We start from the raw sequence: 26,941 nt of genomic DNA on the forward strand, positions 1-26,941 counted from the left end.
ACTTACACTGACACATATCATGTAACAGACTCACTCATACACAAATACCTGCAAAAAATGCAACAACAAGCCATAATGTAAGTAAGTGAGGATCCATGTGCATGTGTGTACATTAGTATTCAGTGTGATGAGGCTCTAAGCACTTCCCACTTTTAGCTTCTCTTTAGAAACAACATGCTGTCTCCTTTTTAATTCCATTTTTGGTCAAATCACGTACCTGGCCTCTGCCGCCTTAATGATAGGTTCCCTTCCCCCTGAGCAATGATACTGCGTGCAGAGACATTTCCACTTTATTCGACAACGTAAGGAAGTGAGGAGAAAGGTGATGAAGAGGGCATGTTCATGTTCATCAAAACCTACAAATCTGAATATGCCTTTGCCCACTAATCCAACCAGAACACCCACCAGAGTCAGCTTATTTAACCATCTGAGTAGAACTGCAACAAGCTCACAAATTGGCACTTGACAATTTTTTTCTGATGAAAACGGATAGATAAGTCTAGGGAGCAATCAGATCTTTCAATCTTGACAACGCAACACCAGATCCAAGCACTTCATGACAGTGTGTCTCCCTTACTGCCACAGAAGCATTCCTAACTTCCCAACCTCCCTTTTTTCCACCTGAGCTTTTGAGATTTTATGCAGGGACTTGCTTGATCCTGGAGGAACCCCCTCAGTGGGATCCCACACAGGCTCAGCGAGGAGCCTTGTTAGTAAAAGGACCGTTGAATGGTTGCCTCCTTTGCAGCACAAACAGCAGGATCTGGTATAAGCCCTGCCATTGCCTGCTTGTATGGGAAGCCAAGCACAGAGAGTGGAGGAAGCACTACAGAAAATGTATTGCTGCAGACAAAGTTAATGGTTTAAACTGCAGAGATAGCAAGCCAAATGAGCTCCAGTGAGTGCATGCAGCGGGGAGATGGAGAGGGGAGATTGAGTATCAAGAGAAAAAAAGCATGAGGTATATTTTCTCATTTATTTGCCAATAATAAAAAGCTCAATATTGCAAAAATTTATTATTTTTTATAAATACTATTTACAAAGCCATTTTTCTTTGTTGATGTTAGGAGCCAAGATGGAGTGCAGCAACTACAAGCAGTTAAGATTACATTTATCATCAAGCGATTGCGTTACAGCTGTAATGACAGGGTGACTTTAAATCATAGTTTTGTTTGCAGTTCAGAAACAGCAAGCCACAATGCACACACACACACACACACACACACACACACACACACACACACACACACACACACACACACACACACTCTTGCATATTTTCCCACAGCTCACTGTGGACAGCTGAGGCCGATTATTCCAATCATGGCAAATAGAGATAACTGAAATCAGCAGCAGTAGCGTCTACGTGCACAAGCATGTGTGCTGTGTGTTTGTGATCTGTGTGTGTGAGATGCAGATGTGTAGTGCATGTCATTAGAAAGCCTGCAGCTGAGTGGCTCAGTAAACAACGCCTTAAAGAAAATTAATAGTCTCCTCCAGCCAATACAGCTCCCACTGCTTAGAGTACCCACAGCTTTCTATTACACACACACACACACACACACACACACACACACACACACACACACACACACACACACACACACACACACACACACACACACACACACACACACACACACACACACACACCACCTGCCACGCTTAACTACAGCACCAGTCAGAGGAACATCCTGTGGTGAGATCCAGGGTTTGTCTTTCGTGATGTGTGCTCCCCTCTTTGTTAACCATCAGCCTCAGCTGGCGACGTGTGGCTGTGTAGAATAGCAAACAGCGTTTCAGTTTCTCTGTGGTCAAGAACCACCCACATTTTGTCTATCAGCTCTGTTAACCCAACGCCCCACGGCTGCATTGTGCACTCGATGGATACGGCACTCCGGTGTTGATTGGTAAACCAGTCTAAAATGAGAGAGGCACTAACCTGAGAGGAGGTTGTGTCCGGTGAGAGCAGTGAGGTGGAGTCTAGTGAAGGAATTAAAATACACTGCTAGACTGAAGTGAAAAGACCTCTCCCTCCCCTCTCCCTCTCTCTCTCTCTGCGCTCTGTCGCTCCTCGCACCGGCAGGTTCAGGCTCGTGGTAAACTGCTGCCTCGCTGCATTGGTTGCATCCTCCCTTCCTTCTCTCTCTCTCTCTCTCTCACACAAACACACACACACACGCTTGGACGCTCAGTGACAGACTATCTCGCCCTTTATCTCAACCTCTTGCCTTGCCTTACCAGATGATTTCCTTCTTCTTCTACCCTTTCCTCATTCCTCTCTATAGCGAGTGAAGATAATCACATTCCAGCGGAGATGGGCATATGGCGGGGGAGCGACACTCAGCCCCAGAGTAAAGCCCCCTCTGTGTGTGAGTGTGTGTCGCATGGACAATCAGTCCCATTGTGTTGGGCGAGAGGAGGGCCAGTGAGAGGGGAAGAAGCCAATGGGCGTACTCATCTGCTGTCCCTGCTGCTGCTGGTGGCTATATGGCAGATAAAGGTGCTGAGCGTGACACAGAACAGGAAGAGAGGGGAGGGGTGACACAAGAAAGGCAAGGCATCGGAAGAGAGAGATGATGAAGAATTGATGTGTGTGTGTGATGTTATAAAGTAGAATCCTGAAGTAAAGGTTTATAGAATCTCAGTTATCATTTGTCATCATCCTAACTCTCAGTGGCTTGTGTAATGTGCTTTGAACTCCTTTCTTCCCGGGATCACATTAAGCAGCACAGAGTAGGTTGGAGGTAGTGGCAGAAGTGCAAATCAAGGCCACCCACTCTTTTCCCATGACAACCAAACAGTGGTTACACACTAAGAGGAGTCACATGGAGAAATATTTACAAAAAGAACCAAATATTCAAATATTGTCTTACAAACCCAGTATGTGGTGCTGTATGGTTAATATTTCATGAAACTCCCACGTAGACTGTGGTTTAAGAAGCATCGCTTATACCACTAGAATCTAGCGTGCAAGTTTGAGTCAGTGAGCTAGCTGGCGTTAGCCTGCTTAGTTTGTTCGTAGGCCGCTAAGTCGCTAGCTTTAGTCTGTAGCTTACATGCTAGCCGCCTAGCTAGCTAGTAAGCTAGTTTAATTGTACTGCTGGCCAATTCAGTGGAATAGGAGAGAACCAGACTGACTGCTGAACCCATTTCAGAAAGAGGAGGTGGTGGCAGGCGGGGGCTGGGAGAATGCAATGGGGTGGAAGAAAGGGGCCGAAGATCGGTCAGAGGACAAGGCTTCACTGGGGATGGTCTCCTAATAATAATAATCTTAATAATAAGTTTAACTGACTAGTATTTCTGGTGCCGACAGACGAGGGTATAGCAACGTTTAATCAACTAGTCGACTAATAGCGCACATCTTTAATCGAGACAAGTCCACGTCAAGTCAAAGTCTTATCAAAGCAAGCCTCAAGTCAAGTCTCAAGTCCAAGTTAAGTCTTCATGGGTCAATTGCAAGTCACTGAAAACTGACCAAGTATTTCAAAGCTGTGTAAATAATTGTATTTATATAAAGCTTAAACAATTGCATCTAATCCATAGGCCTAATAATTAAAGATTCAAGACATGTGGCTATGTAGCCTATTTATTTTTTAGCATGCATGGCTCTGTGGATGGCAATGTCAGTCTGTTGGTTGCTCTACCACTTTGTCCCATTCTAAACTTTCAATTCACTATTCAATAAACCAGAATTCTCAATAAAAAGAATTTGGGAATCCCCTGACTTTTGGCCCTTTTTATTTTGAGTAAAATGTCTTATGGATTTCCATCAAATTTAAGGCAGACATTCATGCTCCCCTCTGGATGAACAATAATAACTTTTGTGATCCCCTCACTTATCTTAGATCGCCATCATCAGGTCAAAAATTTAATTTGCCCAATACTTTGGTTTATGACCTAATACCTTCAATACTAACAACATTCCTATCAGTCTCATCAGGACTTTAGCGGCTGAAAACTTATCACGTGCATGTTTTTTCTTACTAGTCTAGAGTCAGGTCTACAATAAGTCAAGTCTAGTTCAAGCAAGTTCAAGTCTAAAATGTACAGCTCTTCTTTGAAATGTCTTCATTTCAGGAAGTAGTTATTTTTGTTTTAGCTTGATGACATTGCGTGTTTTTCTTCTTCATATTTGGGGTTTTAAGCTGATTTCATAAGTCCAAGTAGTCAGATAATGTTACCAACCCATAAAGAACCACGTAGGCCTCCAGCTGAGGTGCAAAAATACAAAAATTAATTGTATGTAAAAATCATATTGGTCTTATAGATATGTAAAAATCATATTGGGTCTTATAGATAGAGATATATATATATATATATATATATATAGATGCAGTAGATGTATTGCTATTTGCATCGTCTTCCTCCATTGTCACTCACAACTGCGCTTCTCAACAGAGGCTGGAGTGGCTAAAGTGTTGACATGGTGAGAAAGAGCACTCAGTTGTTCTGATACTGTTAAACATGTCTGTGAAAACAACCTACAGGCACCGATAAGTGTTACAGTGGCACGTTGAGAGAAGTCTTGCTTTCACAAGTTGTGTGAAGAAACATGCTTTTGATTGAATACGATGCACACACAAATACACACACAGTCCACAGTCACACCTAAGGCACTCGCCTAAAAAGATCTTTATGTCAAGGAGCTTCACTCTGTCCATCTCTTTTTTAATTCAGACTGGCAGCCATCATAGTCCTGACCTCCTTTCTACTCTCCTCTCTATCATTGCATCTATTTTTCACCTATTTCTTTGTCTCCTTTTAACCTTAATCCTCCATTTTTTTAACCAGCTCCTCCTTACTGATCTCATTCTCTCTACTTTTTCATCTCACTTCCCTATTTAGTAATGTTTTACCACAGCTGGAAATTCAGCATGGGGCTGGTGATTCTCTGTATAATGATGTAACATACCCTTTATTGTTAACCCTATTGTTAACCCTTAACCCTATAACCGGACATGGATGCCCATTAAAATAAAATCCTTTCAGCAGTTACATGAAACGACCTGCTCACAGCCAACATACATGCGCGTGAAACTATGAGTGTACACACTCGTAGTCTCACTTGCACCTTGATACACACTGTGAGTCTGTGCGCCTCATTACACAACACAGTAATTAGTGACCGGAAGGCTGAGAGAGTCAATAACTATGTCCAGACGTCACCATCAGCAGTGGTCTGTGTGTGTGGTGCATGTATCTGCGGACTATGAATGTGTGTGAGTGTGTGTGTAAACCACATGCAGGAAATCAGCGGGCTACAGAAATAACTGTATGCTCAGTTTCCGTTTCGCCATTTACTGCAGAGCCATTACCACAGACAGGTCAGTACTGTGCTCTCAGACAAGGTCAGACAGCCTGCAGCCATGCACACACACTAGGGATTTTTTTTCTTAGGAAATTTTGCTTATTGGTCTGATTCTTCTCTTATTGATTCCTGATCAATTTTCTGTGTGGAGAAAAAATATTTTGTCCTCTTTATTCAAATGGCAATTCATTTTGCAATTGACAATTAGATATGCACATTGGCAATGCAATCATCAATTAAATTAGTTTATTACAGTAGGACCTTTGTTGGCATTTTGTGTTTATCTACATCCTACTGCTGAGCCATTACAATTACCCTGGGTAAAGTTAGTAGCTTGCTAACAACCTAAGCTAACAATAGATATATATGTCTGAAGGCTTAACAGTATGGTCGTTATCTGAGGTATAAACTTACAGATCAAGTAGAACAGTGTCGCACAGTGTCGGTGTTGACGAAGTGGTCCGGGGCTGTGTTAGTCACTGAACAAGGATGTCAGAACTAAAGACCCGCCTTGGTGAGTCTGACAGATTGAATTGCCATAACCGAGAGGCACATTTTTCATTTTCCTCACTGCCAGCCCCAACACCAAGCTAACATGTCTAGCAGTAATCTGTCCTGGAACTCCCAATAACTGTGAGTTTCCCGGAGTTAATATATGTAATGTATTTAATGAATTCAAATTGTACTCCCTTACACTACTCTTTACTGACAACAGTTATCACATAACTGCAATGCGTTGCCATCCAACACTGTTAATGGTACACAGATTTATCAAAGAACAAAGGACAAAAATTAAAAAGTCTCCAATGCCATGTTTGGGAACATATGATGTCATATGAGATTATATGGTTTGCCAGTAGGTTGCAAAATTGGATAAAGAGTACTGGATCAGATTAAAACTGTGTATCAACACTTTCAGTATCAACAAGTCAGGTAATGCAATGTCTCTGGAAATATCTACATCACACACACTATGTCATTTTCAACAGCATCACCCAAGGGTCTCTATTAGTAGAGGTAGGCCAGTACACACTGGGCCTTCATGTGGCCTCAGACTGGACCAAGACAACAACCAACTGTGAGTATGTAATGATACTCAGTCATAGAGAACAAAAAGCTTGAGCTCCGCTATAATGTTCCTTTGAGTGCACATTGTTTTGTAATAAAGTTTGAGCAACCTACTTACTTACCGAGTGACTCTATGCGCATGTTTGATTCCCTTGATTTTGCAAGCAGGGATTTTTGCAATTTTGTAGATCCATTGTTTATGCTTTTCAAAATAATATTTTTCTCCGCAATATGCAAAACAGACCAAACCGAACTGTATATGTGGTACACAGCTCCATAAAGGAAAGTTTGAGAGGATATATGGGGGTTAAAGAAGTTAGACAAACACACATTTAAAAACTGGAGTAAGTCCATGAATCTAATACTGTGATGTTGTTTGCATAAGGTCAGACACAGTGATTCTGGGCCTAATTAAGCACTTCAGTTATTGTCCTAACCGAAAGTGACAAATGAGGATATTAAAAGAAACCATCTAACGAACTCAGCGTGCACATTTATCCTAATGCACTGTCCCTGACAGCTTTCATCCTAAGTGCTGCTAATTCTGTTAAAAAGTTGCAGGATCTGTACATATGTGAGACTGTTGCACAGTGGTAGCTGAGAGTAAATGTGACGGCACATAGCTCAGCAATGGCATTATGGCATTATATTGAGGAAGAAAATATGTTTCCTTTATCTGAAAAATAATGTGATGATATGCACAGAACTACAGTCAGGTCCATAAATATTGGGACATCGACACAATTCTAATCTTTTTGGCTCTATACACCACCACAATGGAGTTGAAATTAAACGAACAAGATGTGCTTTAACTGCAGACTTTCAGCTTTAATTTGAGGGTATTTACATCCAAATCAGGTGAACGGTGTAGGAATTACAACAGTTTGTATATGTGCCTCCCACTTTTTAAGGGACCAAAAGTAATGGGACAGATTAACAATCATAAATCAAACTTTCACTTTTTAATACTTGGTTGCAAATCCTTTGCAATCAATTCCAGCCTGAAGTCTGGAAGGCATAGACATCACCAGACGCTGGGTTTCATCCCTGGTGATGCTCTGCCAGGCCTCTACTGCAACGGTCTTCAGTTCCTGCTTGTTCTTGGGGCATTTTCCCTTCAGTTTTGTCTTCAGCAAGTGAAATGCATGCTCAATCGGATTCAGGTCAGGTGATTGACTTGGCCATTGCATAACATTCCACTTCTTTCCCTTAAAAAACTCTTTGGTTGCTTTCGCAGTATGCTTCGGGTCATTGTCCATCTGCACTGTGAAGCGCCGTCCAATGAGTTCTGAAGCATTTGGCTGAATATGAGCAGATAATATTGCCCGAAACACTTCAGAATTCATCCTGCTGCTTTTGTCAGCAGTCACATCATCAATAAATACAAGAGAACCAGTTCCATTGGCAGCCATACATGCCCACGCCATGACACTACCACCACCATACTTCACTGATGAGATGGTATGCTTTGGATCATGAGCAGTTCCTTTCCTTCTCCATACTCTTCTCTTCCCATCACTCTGGTACAAGTTGATCTTTGTCTCATCTGTCCATAGGATGTTGTTCCAGAAATGTGAAGGCTTTTTTTAGATGTTGTTTGGCAAACTCTAATCTGGCCTTCCTGTTTTTGAGGCTCACCAATGGTTTACATCTTGTAGTGAACCCTCTGTATTCACTCTGGTGAAGTCTTCTCTTGATTGTTGACTTTGACACACATACACCTACCTCCTGGAGAGTGTTCTTGATCTGGCCAACTGTTGTGAAGGGTGTTTTCTTCACCAGGAAAGTATTCTTCGGTCATCCACCACAGTTGTTTTCCGTGGTCTTCCGGGTCTTTTGGTGTTGCTGAGCTCACCGGTGCGTTCTTTCTTTTTAAGAATGTTCCAAACAGTTGATTTGGCCACACCTAATGTTTTTGCTATCTCTCTGATGGGTTTGTTTAGATTTTTCAGCCTAATGATGGCTTGCTTCACTGATAGTGACAGCTCTTTGGATCTCATATTGAGAGTTGACAGCAACAGATTCCAAATGTAAATAGCACACTTGAAATGAACTCTGGACCTTTTATCTGCTCCTTGTAAATGGGATAATGACGGAATAACACACACCTGGCCATGGAACAGCTGAGCAGCCAATTGTCCCATTACTTTTGGTCCCTTAGAAAGTGGGAGGCACATATACAAACTGTTGTAATTCCTACACCGTTCACCTGATTTGGATGTAAATACCCTCAAATTAAAGCTGAAAGTCTGCAGTTAAAGCACATCTTGTTCGTTTCATTTCAACTCCATTGTGGTGGTGTATAGAGCCAAAAGATTAGAATTGTGTCGATGTCCCAATATTTATGGACCTGACTGTATTATTAAATGACAGAATATCTTCTTGCTTTCTTGCCAGTGTAAAGAGCTGAGCACTATTTAACCAGGAAATGACTTTCAGAAGAATGTCCGGCATCTGAGGCGTGGTGAACATTGAATAACACATTGAATATTATGTTAGGAAATTACACCTCTTATGAGCCAACCCATTCATTGATTATTATCTGCAGGAAGACCTATTGTATTGTTTCCATGGTGACAATTGAAGTATTGGTTTTTCAGACAGTGAGTAATGGACCTGCTCAAGTTTTCTCTATACAGTATGCAATTTGACGTGAGCGCACAGGCATATATATACAGGCATTACCGGCACGCAGGTACACTTGCATGAAGGCAGCCAACAAATCCTTTGGATTTAATTTACACTAGGTTCATGCACAGAGCGTACGTGCACACAGCAAACACACGAGGAGGCAGACAACTGAATGCAGACACTAACTCACAAATCCACACCGCTTGGTATGAGAAATGCAATCAAACACTTAACCCTCTGAGTCCTATGGTCATTTTTACAATTCATTGTCCGTCTGGTTTTATTTTCTAAAAAAGCTTGTAAAACATCAACCCTGTTGTGCACAGTCAACCTACAAAAAAAAATGTAAATATAATCTATGGGACTATAAAGACAAATGAAAAAATGAATTATGAGCAACCATTTTGACATTACACAAAATAATTTGATGCATTGCTAGTATACAAACATTGACTAGCACAGCTTTAAATCCAAATAATTACTTTTCCAGGTCAAGAGCAGCTCAGTGTGTCTGTACGGATCTGCAGAATGGAGCGCGCATCAACTTTTTTCAATATTCAACCTGTCCAATATTCCTGAGCAGTGTCAGCGGTGGTTGAATGAAGAGAAACACATTCAGTTCATTTTGAGTTTAAAGGATTCCAATTTGATTGACTCAGTCAGCTTTGTAATGTCATGTCGGTGCATTGCAAATGGTCCTTTTCATTTTTTGTGACACTTTCAAGCGTGAACAACATAATATATGTGCATATATTTTCTTCTGTCCTTCCTTATGCCTCACAACATTCTCCCACTCATCACAGACACACACACACACACACACACACACACACACACACACACACACACACACACACTGCCCACCTCACACATTTCTCTACCTTCTTACCACTGTAGCTGGCACTTCCCTCTTCCCTCACTAACTCTCCCACCTCTCTACTACCACATCCACCTACCACTCTGTCACTTTAGTCCATCTCTCTCTCTCCACCATCCATCTCTGTCTTCTCTCTTTGGCCTGAGAAGAGAGGAGAGGGGAGGAGAGCAGCATGGCTCCAGGCCATTACCCACCACATATCTATAAGCAAAGAACCACGGGTCTCCCACACACACACATCATTAATTAAACCCATGTCACTTAAAATGCATGCATGCTCAACAGCAGAGACACACACACACACACACACACACACACACACACACACACACACACACACACACACACACACACACACACACACACACACACACACACTTAGTATGCACTGCATTTCAGCCCTTGCTGTTTTCATTGCCTCCCCTCCTCCCGGTGAACCACACACATTATGAAGGTCAATGATGAATGATGGGTATTGTCTGCCGACACACACGTGTTCATAGATATACACACACACACACACACACACACACACAAGAACAAAAGCTACAAAGAGACAGCAAAGAAGGTACAGAGGCTAAATCTCCATCTCTACAGCAGCAGGGCACATCTGTCATGAAGGGCAGAGCAGGCAACGGGTCTCTGCATCTGCCCCCGCATCACTGGAACAACCAACCTTGGATTGGGTCCCATACACACACACACACACACACACACACACACACACACACACACACACACACACACACACACACACACACACACACTCACAAAACATACCTGCTGTCAGTCTGCCAAAATCAATGCTGACTGTGCAGAGTCGGTCCTGAGCTGCGTTGCGAGAATAATATTAACGCTAGACACCAAATATCAAGACACCAAATTGATTAAACAATGGTTTACCATCTCAGCACAGAAGACGCTTGGTTGCTTTCATTATCAGCCTTATCTTTCTCATCTTTCCTCGCAGTAAACACACAGAATAAATCCCACTATAATACACCCCGAATTAACAATTAGAGTTGAGAGCGATCACTGAGAGCGATAAGTACTTCATTATTTCCGTGTATGGGTGTGCATCAGTGACAGTATGTGTGTGTGAGCACCAGTGAACATGAGTGCACCATTATACACACACACACACAAAGGATTGTAGCAAGATGAAATGTACGTTGGTTTACAATACTGTTTTGCTGACCTTATAAGAGGCCAGTTTATCAAGTCAAGTGCCAATGCAATCATATAGACTATGACAATTATCATCTATTACAGTAATAATCCACCTTTCTTGGTCAAAGTGCAGTGCTACAATAGCGCTGTGTGAATTCACTGTATGATCTTAGATCACTACCTCCTGCATGTACGCACCTTTCTACTCAGCCTACTTAAATGAATATTCTGTGCAAGTGTTACGAATTAAGTCCAGGCTAACAGAATTGACTATGTTTCCCTTTACATCATTACACCCTCTAACAGGGCAATCACATGTCATCAGACCGGGCTGATCGGGTGTTCTGCTCTGTTGATAACAGGCAACGTGGGAGGCTTAGATTTCATTTCAGCAAGGAGAGAGAGAGAGAGAGAGAGAGAGAGAGAGAGAGAGAGAGAGAGAGAGAGAGAGAGAGAGAGAGAGAGAGAGAGAGAAGCTTGAAGGAAAAAAAGAGAAATAGCAACAGGGGAATAGGTGATGGAAAAAAAAGCCTTTTTCTGGAAGCACCTACTGTACTGTAGAAGAGGCTGACAACGACACAGCGAGACTCATCAAGTGGAAACGAACAAGGATACTAAATTTAGCTCATCATCATCAACTTCACCTGACTGCCTGACTTTCTAGTTTTGCCTCCAGACTCAGGTATCCACACACCAGTCAGATCTGGTAGAACATACTGTGTTGTTGAAGCTCTGTAAATATGAAACTTGAGCTCCTTTAGCGCTTGAAGCACACACACAAGGAAGTTACAGGTGAAATGAATAAGTAACCACGCTAAGAACAACCAAGCCTCTAAAGGCTATAGTGTTCACAATACAACACAAAAATTGTGGATGGAACAAACCTGTACAGTCTTACTGGAGATGTGGCTAAAAATAAAAACCATGTCCTAAGAGTGGTGCTAGAGCAGATTTTAAAATGGTTTGGTGCAAGAGTGACTCCGACAACTTTCTGCATATTATGAAACATTTTATGTTCAAAGTTTGTGTTCATTTTGGCATGAATAAGTTGCAAGAGGAATGCTCATGAATTGTCCATAATGGAAAAGGTTTATGCCCTGGGAAGCGTGCATGTCTTTTACGCCTTTTAAAAATCAAAAAAATGTATTCTGTGGAGAGTATGAATATCCGAAACAAATCTGGCCATTTTTGTTTCAAAATACCTCGTCATGGAGGTCAAAGAGAAGTTTTTACATGATAGCAGTGACAACAAAAGCATTAGGTATCATCTTCTGGAGACTATGAAGGTTAGTACAACAGTAGTGAGATACTTTTCTTGGCTATATTGATCGACAGGCAGAGGGACTGAAGGACACGGCCATCTTAAGGCTCTGCAGCTAGTGGGGCAACAAATATAGAATATTCTAAATATGTTGTTTTATATACAGTATGAATTTGATAATAGAGATAGCCCGATACCATTTTTTGCTTCCCGATACCGATTCTGATACCCAGAACTTGCGTATCGGTCGATACCGAGTACCGATCCGATACCAGTGTGTCATATATTTTATTATGTTTTAACAACTGTATACTACTATCCCTGTATGGATGTGATATGATTTCTATCTTTGTCTGGCTCAAGTTAAACTCTTTGTGAAACATGAACAAACGCAAACAATGAACGCCCCAGAACTTTCTTTTATTCTGCAGTTTGACGGTCAGTTATAACGAAAAAGAACATAAATAAACTACTTCAACGTAGATTTTCTTTAGGGCTTTATTACGTGGTATCGGATCGGTGCATAAACTCCATTACTTCCCAATACCGATACCAGCGTTTTAGGCAGTATTGGAACATCTCTTTTTGATAAGGCAAACTATGTTATGGAGACACTACCTTAGTCATATTTCTGGTATTTCTACACTGGGAGCTTTTGTTATTTATTGGCCGTCATATAGTATACGTTTTGACATACCAATATATCTACGCTAAGCTTGTATTGACTTGTTTGTATAGCTCCTAATTTCGTGATACTCCATTTTTTCAATATCACCCTATTACTATCTTCACAGTCCTGTGTCAGCGCTGGAGTATAGTCTAGCGACACCACGTATCTACTGTACTCTGGGAGAGGGGAAAAAACGCTCTGACTTGTTAGTATTTCTTTAAACTAATCACAGTCGTCCTGGGCAACGCAGAGCCTCGATAGCGGAGATAGCGAGAGGGATGGGACATCCAGCATGTGATGTCAGGCTTTATCCCAGCAATGTACTACCTTATTACTGCTTATTACTGCTAAAGGAATCTTTGACCCCCCCCCCAACACTCACCATAAGCCATCTTTAAAGAAAAGTTCACTACAAAATGAAAATTCAGTCATTATGTGCAAGACCACCACATACTCTCATCCTTTTCCCAGAACTGTTAGAAATACCTTTTGAAGGCTTATACAAAAATAGACAAAAAGCTAATCCAAACATATGAGTGTATATGCGCTGATATTCAGAGGCGGTGTTACTAAACCTTGTGACACCCTCTCCCACGTTGAAACAATGAGCGTGGTGAAAGGACCCGGCCTACTGGTGTTCCCAGCCTTTTCCTTCCTGCCAATGAGAATGAAAGCCGAATGCCTCACAGCGTTTCCTCTCTTGTGCTAATAAATGTGACTCACCAACAATACACACCACCGTAAAAAAAGGTGCACAGCTGAGGGTCTTGCAATGTTACAACAAACACATACTCACATTTTCATCGCCCTACTATATTGCCTTTAAACACAAACAACACAAACGCAGTTAAGTCATGGGGCATCAGGGACGTTGCCAAAAGGCCAGAGTGGTTAGAAGAGGGTCCTAAAAGGGGGAAATGGTTCCCAGGCCTCTGAGAACAAAACTGTCTTTTTTTCCCAGCCTGGTGGATTTAAATGCTCCCTCACACAGCAGCAGGCCGGTCCACATGGAGACCAATGCTGCGACTCACTGAATCAACACGCTCACTCCAAGGATGTACACTGTATCTGACCAGTAATACTGAAACAAATGCATTTACCAAACACTGGTGCTACATAAACACATTGGTGCTACATAACATTCACATAGATCTGGGCCATATGGAGAAAATAAAAATGAAATATCTTTGACCAAATACATCGATATCGATATTGCATCGATATTGTAGATCTGACTATTGGCCCTTCACAAAATATTCACACAGTGACATTTTGTCATCAGTAATGTGGATATAATGACTAAGCTAAAACAGTCTGGTAAGGTATAACATCACTTTACTGTAATGTAGCCTTTAAAACCAGGAAAAGACAACACTATCATATAACGATATCCAAAATTTAAGACGATATCTAGCCTCATATATAGATATCGATATAATATCCATATATTGCCCAGCCTTACATTCACATTGGTAAACCACTGACTGCTAACAAAACCTAATCAAAAAAACAATTACAGACGAACAGTGTACTGCAGAGGGGAGGGAACCTTTTCAGATAATTTGCTCCTGTTTTGTGCAGCCCTAGCACTTGCGGTCAGAGGGAACAGCAACGCATCATCAGAGTGGAAAATAAATGGTCTATGTGGGAGAGCAGCCAGATGATAACATTAGAAAATGCACCCTGCTCGCTGGTAGAACATAGAGATTAGCTAAATGCCAGTCAAACAAGGATAACAGAGCAGCAGGGATTAAACAAGTTTAGGGAATGGTTAATGGTAATGAGACATACGTCACAGATGATGTTTGTGAAAGGCTGGTCAGAAAAAAAACACTTTTCTTCACTTATGAAGAATAATATTCATCATTTAACAATTTCAGTGTAAAGCCACATATAGAGTCTCCAAATCTTACCATAACAGCAGAGCAGACACATCTTTGCATTTTTACCTTTCCGCCTCCAAAACCAGTACTTGCGCCGTCGTTTCATTGTCAGTCCGGTGTCTTTTATTTTGAAAAAGAAAATACCAACCCAAGATCTCCTCCTAACATATATATACTCAACCAATGGCAGTGTTCATCCTCACTGTGTTGTCCAGCCTATAAGGATCACCTACCCAAGGCAACGAGTCTGAGATGGGACCTCCGGTGACCAGCGGCAAGCCAGTCCATGCCGTGTCCGAGCCCGTGGACAGAACGTAAGTAGAGTGAGAAAGTAAGGTGTATGAACAGATGAGTTCAAGTAAAAATATCAACAACAAGCACTAAAGTTTCACTTCCTATGGAAGTGGTGGCCTAAAACCTAATACACCTCTGTTTAGTACTTTCTCCTCTTCTTTCCTCTACCTCCAAACAAAGAGGCAGAGGAGACAGGTAGATTGCTGAGACCTACTATCCTCTCCAAGAGTAGAAAGACAGCGCTGTAGAGGAAGACAAGTCATCCAGTCACCAACACCCTCACATCTTCTTGTCCTTTTGCAGAAGGGGTGTACGTCATTTCAAAAAAACATCCAGGTTACACAATTGCCCCACATGTTCCTCTCTGTAAAGTTCCTTCCTCAAAGTCTTTCTTGGCCCATCGGTGTCCAGCAGGTCTGAATTCTCCTTTTCCAAGCTCAGACTGAGCTTGTAAGGTACAGTAGCTTCCTGGGAAGAGCCTCACAGGCTAAACAAGGCCAGTCAGGAGGAGGAAATGACACACTGCAGGCAGGAAACCCTGGCTGGCAGTGCGTCCTGGCTGAAACCCTGCAGATATTTAGGCTTCTATTGATTTATCATATTGGGTTCAGTGTAGTAAAAACACTGACAGTGTTTCACGTTAGCCCTGACTCAGTGTATCAAACACAGCTGATAAGGTTTGAAGGTAAAATAAAAAAAAAAAGATTTACAGTAAATTACAGATTCCAAGAGAGAACAATCTGGCCCTGGGTGGGTGTGACACATAAAGGTGCACGTACACAAACACATTAAGGATGTGTCAACAGACTTTGTTTTTTACTCAACCGTTTTTCTCTGGAAAGTAGCCTATTGTTGGTTTCCTCTCTTGACCTCATTGTTTTTCCAGCAGGCGCATGTAAGAAATATCCCTCCGTCTTCATTGAATCACAGGAATGGTCTGTCTGTGTGTTACAGTAGACTATATATATATATATATATATTTTTTAATATCATATATTATTGAGTCAAAATGAAACAATTAAAAGAGCAAGCTCATGATAATGTGCTTTCAAATAGAAGGACCTCTCGGTTTTATGTTGACAATCTAACACAACTGATAACTGCTGATTGCTTTCTTATTGATTTGGGAGCAACAGCACAGTATCATACTAGAATAAAGTGCATGTGGATGGTTGCTGTGTTGCAAAGCAGTACATGACTCTGCATGTGTCCACATCACACGCTGAGCCTGTAGGTCCACCTGCTGGTCGATGGGTGAAACATTTCTGAGCATTTACCTCCACCTAGTGGAACATTTGCAAACTGGAGTGCTTCAAACGTGATCCTAAATACTGGTGTTTGTAAGAGCCTGTGTGTGTGCAACCACTGAGGGATATTACACAAACAGTGTAAGCGTGCAGCCCACGCCCACGGTGATTATGAACTGAGCGAACCAATAACCACCTCCCCAAACAAACACGTCGGAGACATCTCTACCAGACACAGAGTAAACACTGGGAACATACATTTACATAACGAACTGAAGTAATTCTGCGTTCCTCAATATAATAACAAAGTTATGTATAAACAAAGCGTGTTGAATTTGTTTTTGTTGGTCATTTGCTGTGTACATCTTAAGAAAACACTAGTTCATTTGCAATAATCACAGTTGGCACATACTGTAAGACAACAATATACACCATGCTCACTTATTTCATAAAGTCATAAAGTTGAAGTGATGAAGATCGATACATTGACAGCTTCACTCCAAGCCTATTGATATTCTCTGTCAGGACAAGACTTCCTCCTCAAAGTATCATGTCTGGATTAGTCTATATCCTTGACGTTCCACTTCCGGGATTGCGTTGATTGTGTTGGCATTCTAAACTCTGGTGGATTTCTGAGGACTATGGTTAACTGCTCCTCAGATCTCTGCAGGGTAAATCCAGACAGCTAGCTAGACTATCTGTCCAATCTGAGTTTTCTGTTGAACGACTAAAACAACCTTTGAATGTACACATGTTCCACCAAAACAAGTTCCTTCCTGAGACTATTTTGCAGTGACTTTTCCCGGTGCCTAGCACCGCCCAAAACGATTGTGATTGGTTTAAAGACATGCCAATAAACCAGAGCATGTTTTTCTCCCATCGAATGCTGTGTGGACTAGTCAGACCCTCCTCCGCAGCGCCGTGGAGGAAGGTCTGGCAAAGTGAGAGTATGTCTGGATCAATGTGCAAAGAACAAAGAGATAACAGGATATTGTAGGAAAACAAGGCTAAACTCATTAAAGCCAAAAACAAATTAGTACAAAAATGTAATTCCTGAGGCACAGATTAAGACTGAATAAAATCACATGAACCTGAATACAATATTGAATTAAAGCTTTATCTGTAATTCCAAATAGAGGGCCGCTCAGGCCACATATTTCTGTGAGTATTATTCAAACCTGACACAAACCCGACAGGCATTCAGGGTTTTTTACACTATATTTGCATTAAAAAGAACTTGAAGCACCATGTCAAGTTGGCCAAACCCATTCAAGTGACCCTAGTCCAGTTTTTCAGGTGACCCCAGTCAAACCAGAATATCATTTGTAAATATTTGTCCCAATAGTCCCTCGAGACTCGGGTCTCCACACACTAATTCCAAAGACAACATTCTTAAATAATTCATCATTACAAGTAACACCTTTCACATTCCATAGGCATTTTTTAAAATTGTTAATATAAAACTATTGATTAGTGCTGCTTTAATAACATAATCTGTTTATATAATTATATAAACAGTCTATTTAGAGTTACTATCTGACATTTACGCATGAGAATCATAACAATCTATACTTTTTGTAGTCAATGATGTAGAGCACATGTTTATAGAATAGTAATTTTCATCATTTAACATCAACTCATACTTGATTTGTTAGTGCAAAGCCAAATATGGAGTCTCAAATCTTACCATAACAGCAGAGCAGACACATGTTTGTGTTTTTACCTTTCCGCCTCCAAAACCAGTACTTATGTGTTTCATTGTCAGTCTGGTGTCGTTTATTTAAAAAAAAGAAAAGACCAACCCAAGATCTCCTCCTAACATAGTGTTCATCCTCACTGTGTTGTCCAGCCTATAAAGATCACCTACCCAAGGCAACGAGTCTGAGATGGGACCTCCGGTAACCAGCGGCAAGCCAGTCCATGCCGTGTCCGAGCCCGTGGACAGAACGTAAGTAGAGTGAGAAAGTAAGGTGTATGAACAGATGAGTTCAAGTAAAAGCATTGAAGGGTAACTACTGTTTTTTTCAACCCTATTTTCCTATGTTTTTGTGTCTAGGTTTCTGATGGAAACAACAATCTTTGACATTGGTCCAGTATTAAGTGAGATCGCTCCAGTCGACAGCGGCGAAAAAGGCTACAATGTAAGTTAATAGGGCAATTGTCCAGCTTGTATTTAGCTTCACAAAAGTGCTCGTTTTGACACTCGCTTAATACTGGACCAACGTCAAAGATTGTTGTTCCCATCAGTCACTTAGAAAAACATAGGAAAATAGGGTCAGAAACTAAAGTTTCACTTTCTACATGGAAGCGGTGGCTTAAAATTCACCTCTGTTTAGTACTTTCTCCTCTTCCTTCCTCTCCCTCTAAACAAAGAGGCAGAGGAGACAGGTAGATTGCTGAGACCTACTATCATCTCCAAGAGTAGAAAGACAGCGCTGTAGAGGAAGACAAGTCATCCAGTCACCAACACCCTCACATCTTTTTGTCCTTTTGCAGATGGGGTGTACATCATTTCGCAAAGGAGATAAAAAAATAGTCGGGTTACACAATTGCCCCACATCTTCCTCTCTATGTCAATGATATAGAGCAAAATGTTTATAATATAGTAGAAATTAATTTACAAAAGCATATGCTGTTGTTTTAATTTTCTGTGCTTCTGGACATACAGTACAGTACATACATACATTATTTATTCTGTCAGCATGATCTCTACTGAGAAGTTGAACCTTCTGTTCATCGGTTATTTACAAGACTGTAACTCTGGTCCGACCACAAAGCAGGGGCAAAGGGAAACACTAATTGACCTTTTAAAATTCTCCCATCCCGGAATGCTGTGTGGACTAGCCAGACCCTCCTCTGCAGCATCGCACTGGAGGAAGGTCTGGCAAAGTGAGAGTAATGTCTGGATCAATGTGCAAAGAACAAAGAGATAACAGGATATTGTAGGAAAACAAGGCTAAACTCATTAAAGACATATTAGTACAAAATGCAATTCCTGAGGCACAGATTAAGACTGAATAAAATCACATGAACCTGAATACAATATTGAATTAAAGCTGCAAGCAGCAATGAACGGGCCCTCGCCCCTTGCCCCAGGGGTACTGGCGGATGCCGCTCCTTGCGGCCATGCATTTGCGCGGCCCTCAGACACTGCAAATCGTTACCAATAAAAAGGGAACTCTCTGCTGAGTTCAATGATACTTCACACAATAGTGTACAAGAAATGGGTCATTAGTTATTAAAGGGGGTGTGGCTTATGCATTTGGGGCAGGGCAAACTGTCACCAATTAAAAGGAACTGAGTTCAATGATACCTCTCACAAGAGTCTACCTTAAATGGTTCACAAGTTATGAAAGGGGGCGTGGTCTGTGTACATGGGTGTGGCTAGAGTATAGGGGGCGGCTCAATATCACATGTAGACCACACATTCTAAGTTTCATGTAAATCGGAATAACTTTTGCCAAGATACAACCGTTCCTGTTTCGACACCCACCTACAGGAAGTTGGTCCTCCATAACGTGCGCATTGTTTTAGCTATCAAAATTCTTTTGATAAATTTTTGTCATGAGGGTCCTCCAAGTCCATATGCAAATTTTCGTGCCGATCGGACTCACGCCCCAGGAGCAGTTAGACAAAGTAGGTTTCCCATATATTGATTTTTGCTGATTATTTAAACAAAATTAAAACAGCGCCATCTAATGGTCGATTGCCGCCAAGTTTGGCACAGATGCTAAACCGGCCATGAGGAACAACTTTGTCAAGTTTCGGGACAATCTGAATAATTGTTGCCAAGATAATGCAACTTCCTGTTTAGACAGGAAGGTGCGTAATCCGTTACCTGCAAAGATTCAAGAAGATTGAAATCACGGCCTAGGACAAGTTCGAAAGAATGTAAAACACATGAAAAATGCATAAATTAAAAATGGCAGCCTTCCGGTTGGGCGGAGCTAATGAAAGTTAATTGGTAATATGTCCGCAATGATTAGAGCAATATGTGTAGTAAATCTGGTGAATATCAGAGCAACTATGTCCAAGTTAAGGCCTTCCACGCATTAGGGGGCGCTATGGAGCCCGCTTACAGGTATGGGCCAAATCACTGTACAGTCTCGCAAAGCTCCCAGGTGTTTATGTGGGCGCCAATATTCGTATATATTGATGTGCCCAAGGGCTAAAACCAATTAGGGGGCGCTATAGAGCAACCATACCACTCCAAAGCCTAAATGTGAATTCAGATGAAAGAGTTTACTATTCTGCACATGAGAGTTTTTGTGCATCCTAAAGTCCTCAAACAAGTGTTTGTAAAATGAAGATATTTGCACAAAGACCAAGATTTCGGAAATTTTTGAATTTTGTAATTTTTTCTAAAAATAGCTCCATGGACTTGAAGATGACACCTATGTTCCCTCAAAATTTGGTATATTAACTTATTACTTTTTTTAAATTAAGACGCACATTACGGGGTGCTATGGAGCCCCCTGGCAACGCCCGAGTCCAATCACTACAGTTTACACTTTGCAATTTTCACCAGTTCTGATATGTGTGCACATTTTTGTGAATTTTCGTGCATTCTAACCCCCTCAAAAATGCGACGAAGGACTCGGAAAAATAATAATCCTTACAAAAACAATAGGTCCTTGCACTTTTAGTGCTCGGGCCCTAATTAAAGCTTTATCTGTAATTCCAAATAGAGGGCCGCTCAGGCCACATATTTCTGTGAGTATTATTCAAACCTGACACAAACCCGACAGGCATTCAGGGTTTTTTACACTATATTTGCATTAAAAAGAACTTGAAACACCATGTCAAGTTGGCCAAACCCATTCAAGTGACCCCAGTCCAGTTTTTCAGGTGACCCCAGTCAAACCAGAATATCATTTGTAAATATTTGTCCCAATAGTCCCTCGAGACTCGGGTCTCCACACACTAATTTAAATTTACTTTTAAAACACCATGAACACATGACACACATGAAGCAGTGCCTCTCCATTCACAGAGCTGATTGATGGGTAGTTTATAATTAATGTGGTACAGCAATGCACGGCATAGAAAAACAAATCATCTTTAAGCCCTCATGAACTGAGCTGCACAGGGGAGCCACTGTTGCCTCAAGTGAGTTACAGCCAGTAGAAGACAGTGAGAGGGTTCAGCTCAGGATGAATGGGCACCAGTGCAGCAAAACAATACCAGAAGCAGTTAGCTAGCAGGCCACACAGCATCTGATTCATAGTCCCACTGCTTCTATCTTAGCACACAGAAAACAAGCAGCTTCATTGTTGACTGCTACAGCTGTCCTCACAGTAACACCAGCTCAAACCTCTGGTACATGCCCCCGAGCTATTTGGGCTGTAAACTAGGGCTGCGCAATATATCTTTTTTTAACTGTCATCGAAATATCTACTGGTGCAATAAACACATCGCGAAAGGCTGCAACATATCATGAAATACACTTTTTTTTTTGTTAAGTTGAAAGAAAATATCAGTTAAAAAACTGCACTTTAAAATGTAACTGCCATTCTTTTTTTAGTGGTGCCTTTTATATTCAATTCAATGTTAAATTTGTTCAATAAAATAATGCTGGATATGCTTTCCTATCATTTCTTTTAAATTCAACAAGCAATTTGTTGTATTTAGCAGAATACTGAACGTAGCAGAAATGCAGAACGGAGTGCACTTCAAGTAATTCCATTACCGCGATATTCAACATTATCGCATATTTTCCTCATATTGTGCAGCCCTACTGTAAACACAAATTAAATTTATAATAAGACATTGGGCAAATTGGTCTTCACACACTAGAGAGACAGAAACAAATAGAGTTCTTTGAATTGTATAATGGTATGCAAAGAGAATATAGTGCTGAGATTTTTATTGCACATTTGCGCAACCCAACTCTGTTACACAGGAGCTGACCGGATAATGTATGTTCACATTCAAAGATGATTGGGCTGAAAGGACAACAGACTTTATAATGATTTGATGCTTTCATTTGTCCAGGAAGAATGGATCAAAACAGACATAAATGATAACAAAGCATCTTCTTCAGCATAAATAGGACGGCCTAGAATCTTCGAAAACAGACCCAGGCGTATAGAGTCCAAACAACAGAGCATGAAAGCTCATTGTAAGTGTAATACTGCTTCTCTACTGAGATCATATCCATGGTCCAAGACTTCAGGGATCAGCCAGCCACAATAAGAGTCGTATTGAACCAAGTCAAATGGAAGAAATGACTATCTAACTGCGGCAGGGGAAATCAGGTTACACTTATTAGTTTTACTCAGGGCTTTCACTTTTGCAAATCAACCATGGTTCATGTCGTTGTTCGTTTGACTTCCACAAAAACATCACGACAGATATGTTGACAATAGCTCAGTAATGAAACAGCAGCACTACCATTTAGAGTGTTGAGCAAAAATAATGGGAGGACAAGAGGAAATGGTTTGTGGAGCTGTGAGGAAGGTAGATCTGTATAGCTAGGATATAAAAACACATAGAAAAGACGGCAACATTGCACATTGGCCAGCTCTTTGGTCAAACCTCCGTTCTTGGATTTAGCGCTGCATACTTTCTTATTATATATTGACCAATGTGTATAAAGCATAAGATATTATGCAATACTGGGTGCAGATGCTGATGAATGAGTCTACTTGACTCCAGTATTTACACACTGTGATTCACGGATCATATCTCTGGGTGTTCTAGTGTTCACCTCACTTCCTGGCATACAGCTCATTACTTGAGTTGTGTGGCTAAGGCTGACTGCTGACAGACACTTGTGTCCTTGAGCTATAAAGGCACCTTGCGTTATCTTAACAGTGGCACCCAAAGAGCAAAGTTCACACACCAAACTGCAAATAAAGTACAGCACAGTGTCCTCAGCTGCATGTTAGCACACGCACTCCGCAGAGCTGCAAGGTGAAACCAGCGCCTCCTGTCCCAGTAGGTCATGCCCAGACTACACACACTGCAGGAGTGCTGACATGTATTTGGATTACAGTTTTCCGAGAAAAATAGACTGCTTAGTTAAACGACTGCCTGGGCAAACTTTCGGTTACAGCTGTGGAAGGATCCATCTTGAAGCCTGCATGCAATCCCAAGTTTTTGATCAGACTTTAAAACTGAGACACAGAACTGCACCAGGAACTGTCAAAGAGCGTATCTTTGCATTTTCCAGAGAGTTCCATCCTGAGTGGACAAAGTCCCTAGCACTTTCTTCGTAGTGGTGTTTTCCAGAAGGAATAAAAATGTGCCCTCAAGCATGTTGATTGTTACACAACAGGCTGGGGCTTGCCTCTGAAAACTTCATACCTGCTGAGCAGCCAGTAAGTCAGAGTGTAAACAGGGGGGGTAATGTAGGTGTGTTACAGTCTGGCAATTCCATGCTTTCCCAACCAGACTGACAAAAACACCATGGCTTAATACAAGACCTGTTACAGCCATAACACTGAGTCACCAGCAAGCCAGGTAAAGACTTTACAGCCTGTAATAGTAAGATTTTTACTTATGCTCTAAGACAGAACTGCACAGGAGAGTGCACAAGGAAGTTTCCATAAGTAGGCAAAATCAGTCCAAATAAGACATTGGTATGATAGTATGATAAAAAATAAATAAAAATAAAAACTAGTCTAAATCAGAAGTTAAAAATGACATTATAAGCACTGGGGTTTACAGATGTAAAAGTAGCCTATGGATCCATTTTAATCTCTTGCAATAGTTTTGGGGTAGTGTAGTTGTGTTTTCGTTATGAAACGGATTATTGTAGTTGTGTTTTCGTTATGAAAGGGATTATCCCAGCATTCTTTCAAAACTCACCTGCTTCTTCTGGCTCCGCGGTGTCCAGACTAGCTGGTTTCCTGCGAATAGCGACTCTGTTAAAGCCGTCCATTCTTTTATGATGCGTTGGCCGCTCCAGCATTTAGATAGCGAAGGGTAACGCATTTAATCTGACCGGAAATAACGATTCAAAGTTGAAGAAACGCGGTCCGCTCCTTGAGGCAACCTCAGCAGCGCGTCCAGCTGCGCGGAGGAAGCCCGCGTGCGCCTGCGCGGATCAATAAGACAAACAGCTGTATGTGTTGGTTGAATCGACGTCATTCACTTTTCTATGAGCAATGTCACCTTGACGGGGGTGTTTCCCCAAGCCCCGCCCTTCTTCCCCCTCAGTGCGTACCTCCTTATTATCACACACACACACACACACACACACACACACACACACACACACACACACACACACACACACACACACACACATATATATAATACATCACATTTAAGAGATTAGAAGTATGACATTGTGTGAGTAACTAAAGTCAACATCAATTCTTCTTTATGATACTCAGATTCATGAGATAATAAGCCATGCTCATTAGATATATTGAGCATACATTACAAGATATAGGTCACAAAGTTATCACGATTATGATGTAATCATTGTGATTGGTCAACATTAGAACACTAAGTCATGTTTATGAAATGTTACAGGCTAATTGTAATTTTTTTTATATTCTTAGCATTCTAAGTCATCATATTGAGAAACTCATTAAAAATTACATAATTGCTTTGGCAGGAATGGTGTTTTATAAGACATGCTGGAGTCATGAAGGGGGTTTGGCAGTTCACACATCTATACGTTGTTGTATGTTGTATGATATTCAGTTTTAAGCAGATCATGATAGGCAAGCTCCTACAGTAAGCCATAAATACAGCCTCGTCATAGTAATTTGGCTTATAGTTGAGACTGAGAGGTATTTGTTATGTCTGGACCTTAAAACACATCAAGTGTGTTGAGATCATTTTTTCTTTCAGTTGTAATAGAGGGCTGAATCTGTTCTCCTATGATTATATTAATATAACTGATAATTAAGCCTATAAGTTTAGACACTCAAGATATGACCAAGGAGAAGACTATTAAAGAGAGTCTCGATAAGAAAAGATCCAACCAGACCATGACTTATGAAGTGTAACAAAACACACTGATGACCTTCTTTCTTTCAGATAAGGTAACAGTCATTGCAGATGTCTTCTGTTATCTCATCCTCTGTCTGCAACAGACTGCTTTCTTTCTCAGTGCTGATTCGCAGTCCTGTGTTCTATAAGAAGTGATTTTCTTGTACTGTAAAACATGCTTTGTTTAAGATAATGCAGAGAATAAATGACAAGGATCAATGTCTAATCTCGCTGGTGCTTTAAAAAGTGTGTGCTGTCTCTGAATGCATGTATACAGAATATTCATTTCTGTCTAGTTTGTTAAAATGATGATAGAGAAACAGACACACAGTCACATACAAATCCAAGGACAGGTCTTTTATTTACTTGTGAAACCAATGAAACACTGTTTTAAATGGAGGAGAAACTGTTAAACCCACTGTAGAACAGCTATTTTTTTCTTTCTTTCATCGGATTAGTCTCTCTCCGTCCACTGCTATATTGTGCAAACAAACCAAGAGAGTTAGGTCACCAATGAGCCTGCGTGGCTTCAGAAGCTACTTTGGACCACACATCTTTTCATCACTCTGTAGTTGCAAAAAGTAACAATCTTCACTGTTAACAAAGACAAGTCCAACAAATTTACACACACACGCACGCACGCACGCACACACACACACACACACACACACACACACACACACACAAAGAACAGAAAGAGTCCACTCATTCATCGTTGTTGTAACAGAAATGCTTTGTCATTACAACACTATACTGGCTATGTAGTTGTAGTTTATCATATATTTTCATATCCATCTGGCAAAAATATGTATTCAGTGCAGTGAGGGGAACACTTCAGACATTATGAGGGTACAAAGACAGAGGAATGGGATTTCAATTATGCGACAAACGTCACACATTATATCCATCTCAGTCAGACTTTGCCCCTCTATGATCAAAACAATGTTTCAAAAAGAAATAATATCTTGATTGTATCCCCAACTGTCTTGCCTTTCTTATCAGCCTGCTGGTTAGTTTGTGGTGATAAAAATTAATCAGTCTCCGACCAGCACTACTGTATTGCTTTAATGCATATGCATAATTGTGCTTAGACAGTACTGCATACTGTTTGGAGGAAGCATGTAGAGACAGCTAGACATGTAAATGTAATTTCTGTCACTGTCATTATAGGATGAACAAAGGGTCATGATAACAGTTTTCTGGGGGTGTGGCCAATACAGTGAAAGAAAAAGACAGAGAATACTGGGTGAGAATACAATGGCGGTTACTTGAGAAGAGGAACACTTTTGGGTAACCCTCTCTGCTCTTAACTAATGTTAAAATGATGGAGGTCAGTCCACTCCATGTTCACTTAAACCTGTGCAATTCAAAAGGCAAATTTCAGGCCGACAGCCCTAGTCCTGATCTCAAACACTCAGTCTCTCGTCTATCTCAGTCTCTGAAGATCTGAGCTACATAAACAGACACAACCATGCCACTAGAGTCTGCTGTAAAAACAAATACAAATCATAAGAGGTATAAAATAGTCTTTATGCACATGATTTGCAAAAAAAAAAAATCTTTGTATAAAAAAAAATGAC

General features: G+C 41.0%; 1 protein-coding gene across 4 annotated transcripts in view; it reads right to left on the reverse strand.

Annotated features, from left to right (window-relative positions):
• fgd4a (FYVE, RhoGEF and PH domain containing 4a) overlaps window positions 1–24,499 on the reverse strand; it is a 62,241-nt gene extending 37,742 nt beyond the window's left edge. The window contains exon 1 of one of the 4 annotated variants that reach the window (XM_078257900.1): window positions 24,225–24,499. In XM_078257900.1, coding sequence (XP_078114026.1) covers window positions 24,225–24,327 — 103 coding nt within the window. In that variant the 5' untranslated portion in view covers window positions 24,328–24,499. Of the gene's footprint in view, window positions 1–14,901; window positions 15,048–15,104; window positions 15,534–24,224 lie in introns of those variants that run through there. The other 3 variants (XM_078257901.1, XM_078257904.1, XM_078257902.1) reach the window with 3 other exon arrangements.
• Between the last annotated feature and the right edge of the window lie 2,442 nt (window positions 24,500–26,941).

The sequence above is a fragment of the Sander vitreus genome, chromosome 8 (assembly GCF_031162955.1).
Source record: "Sander vitreus isolate 19-12246 chromosome 8, sanVit1, whole genome shotgun sequence".
Classification (NCBI taxonomy): Eukaryota; Metazoa; Chordata; class Actinopteri; order Perciformes; family Percidae; genus Sander; species Sander vitreus.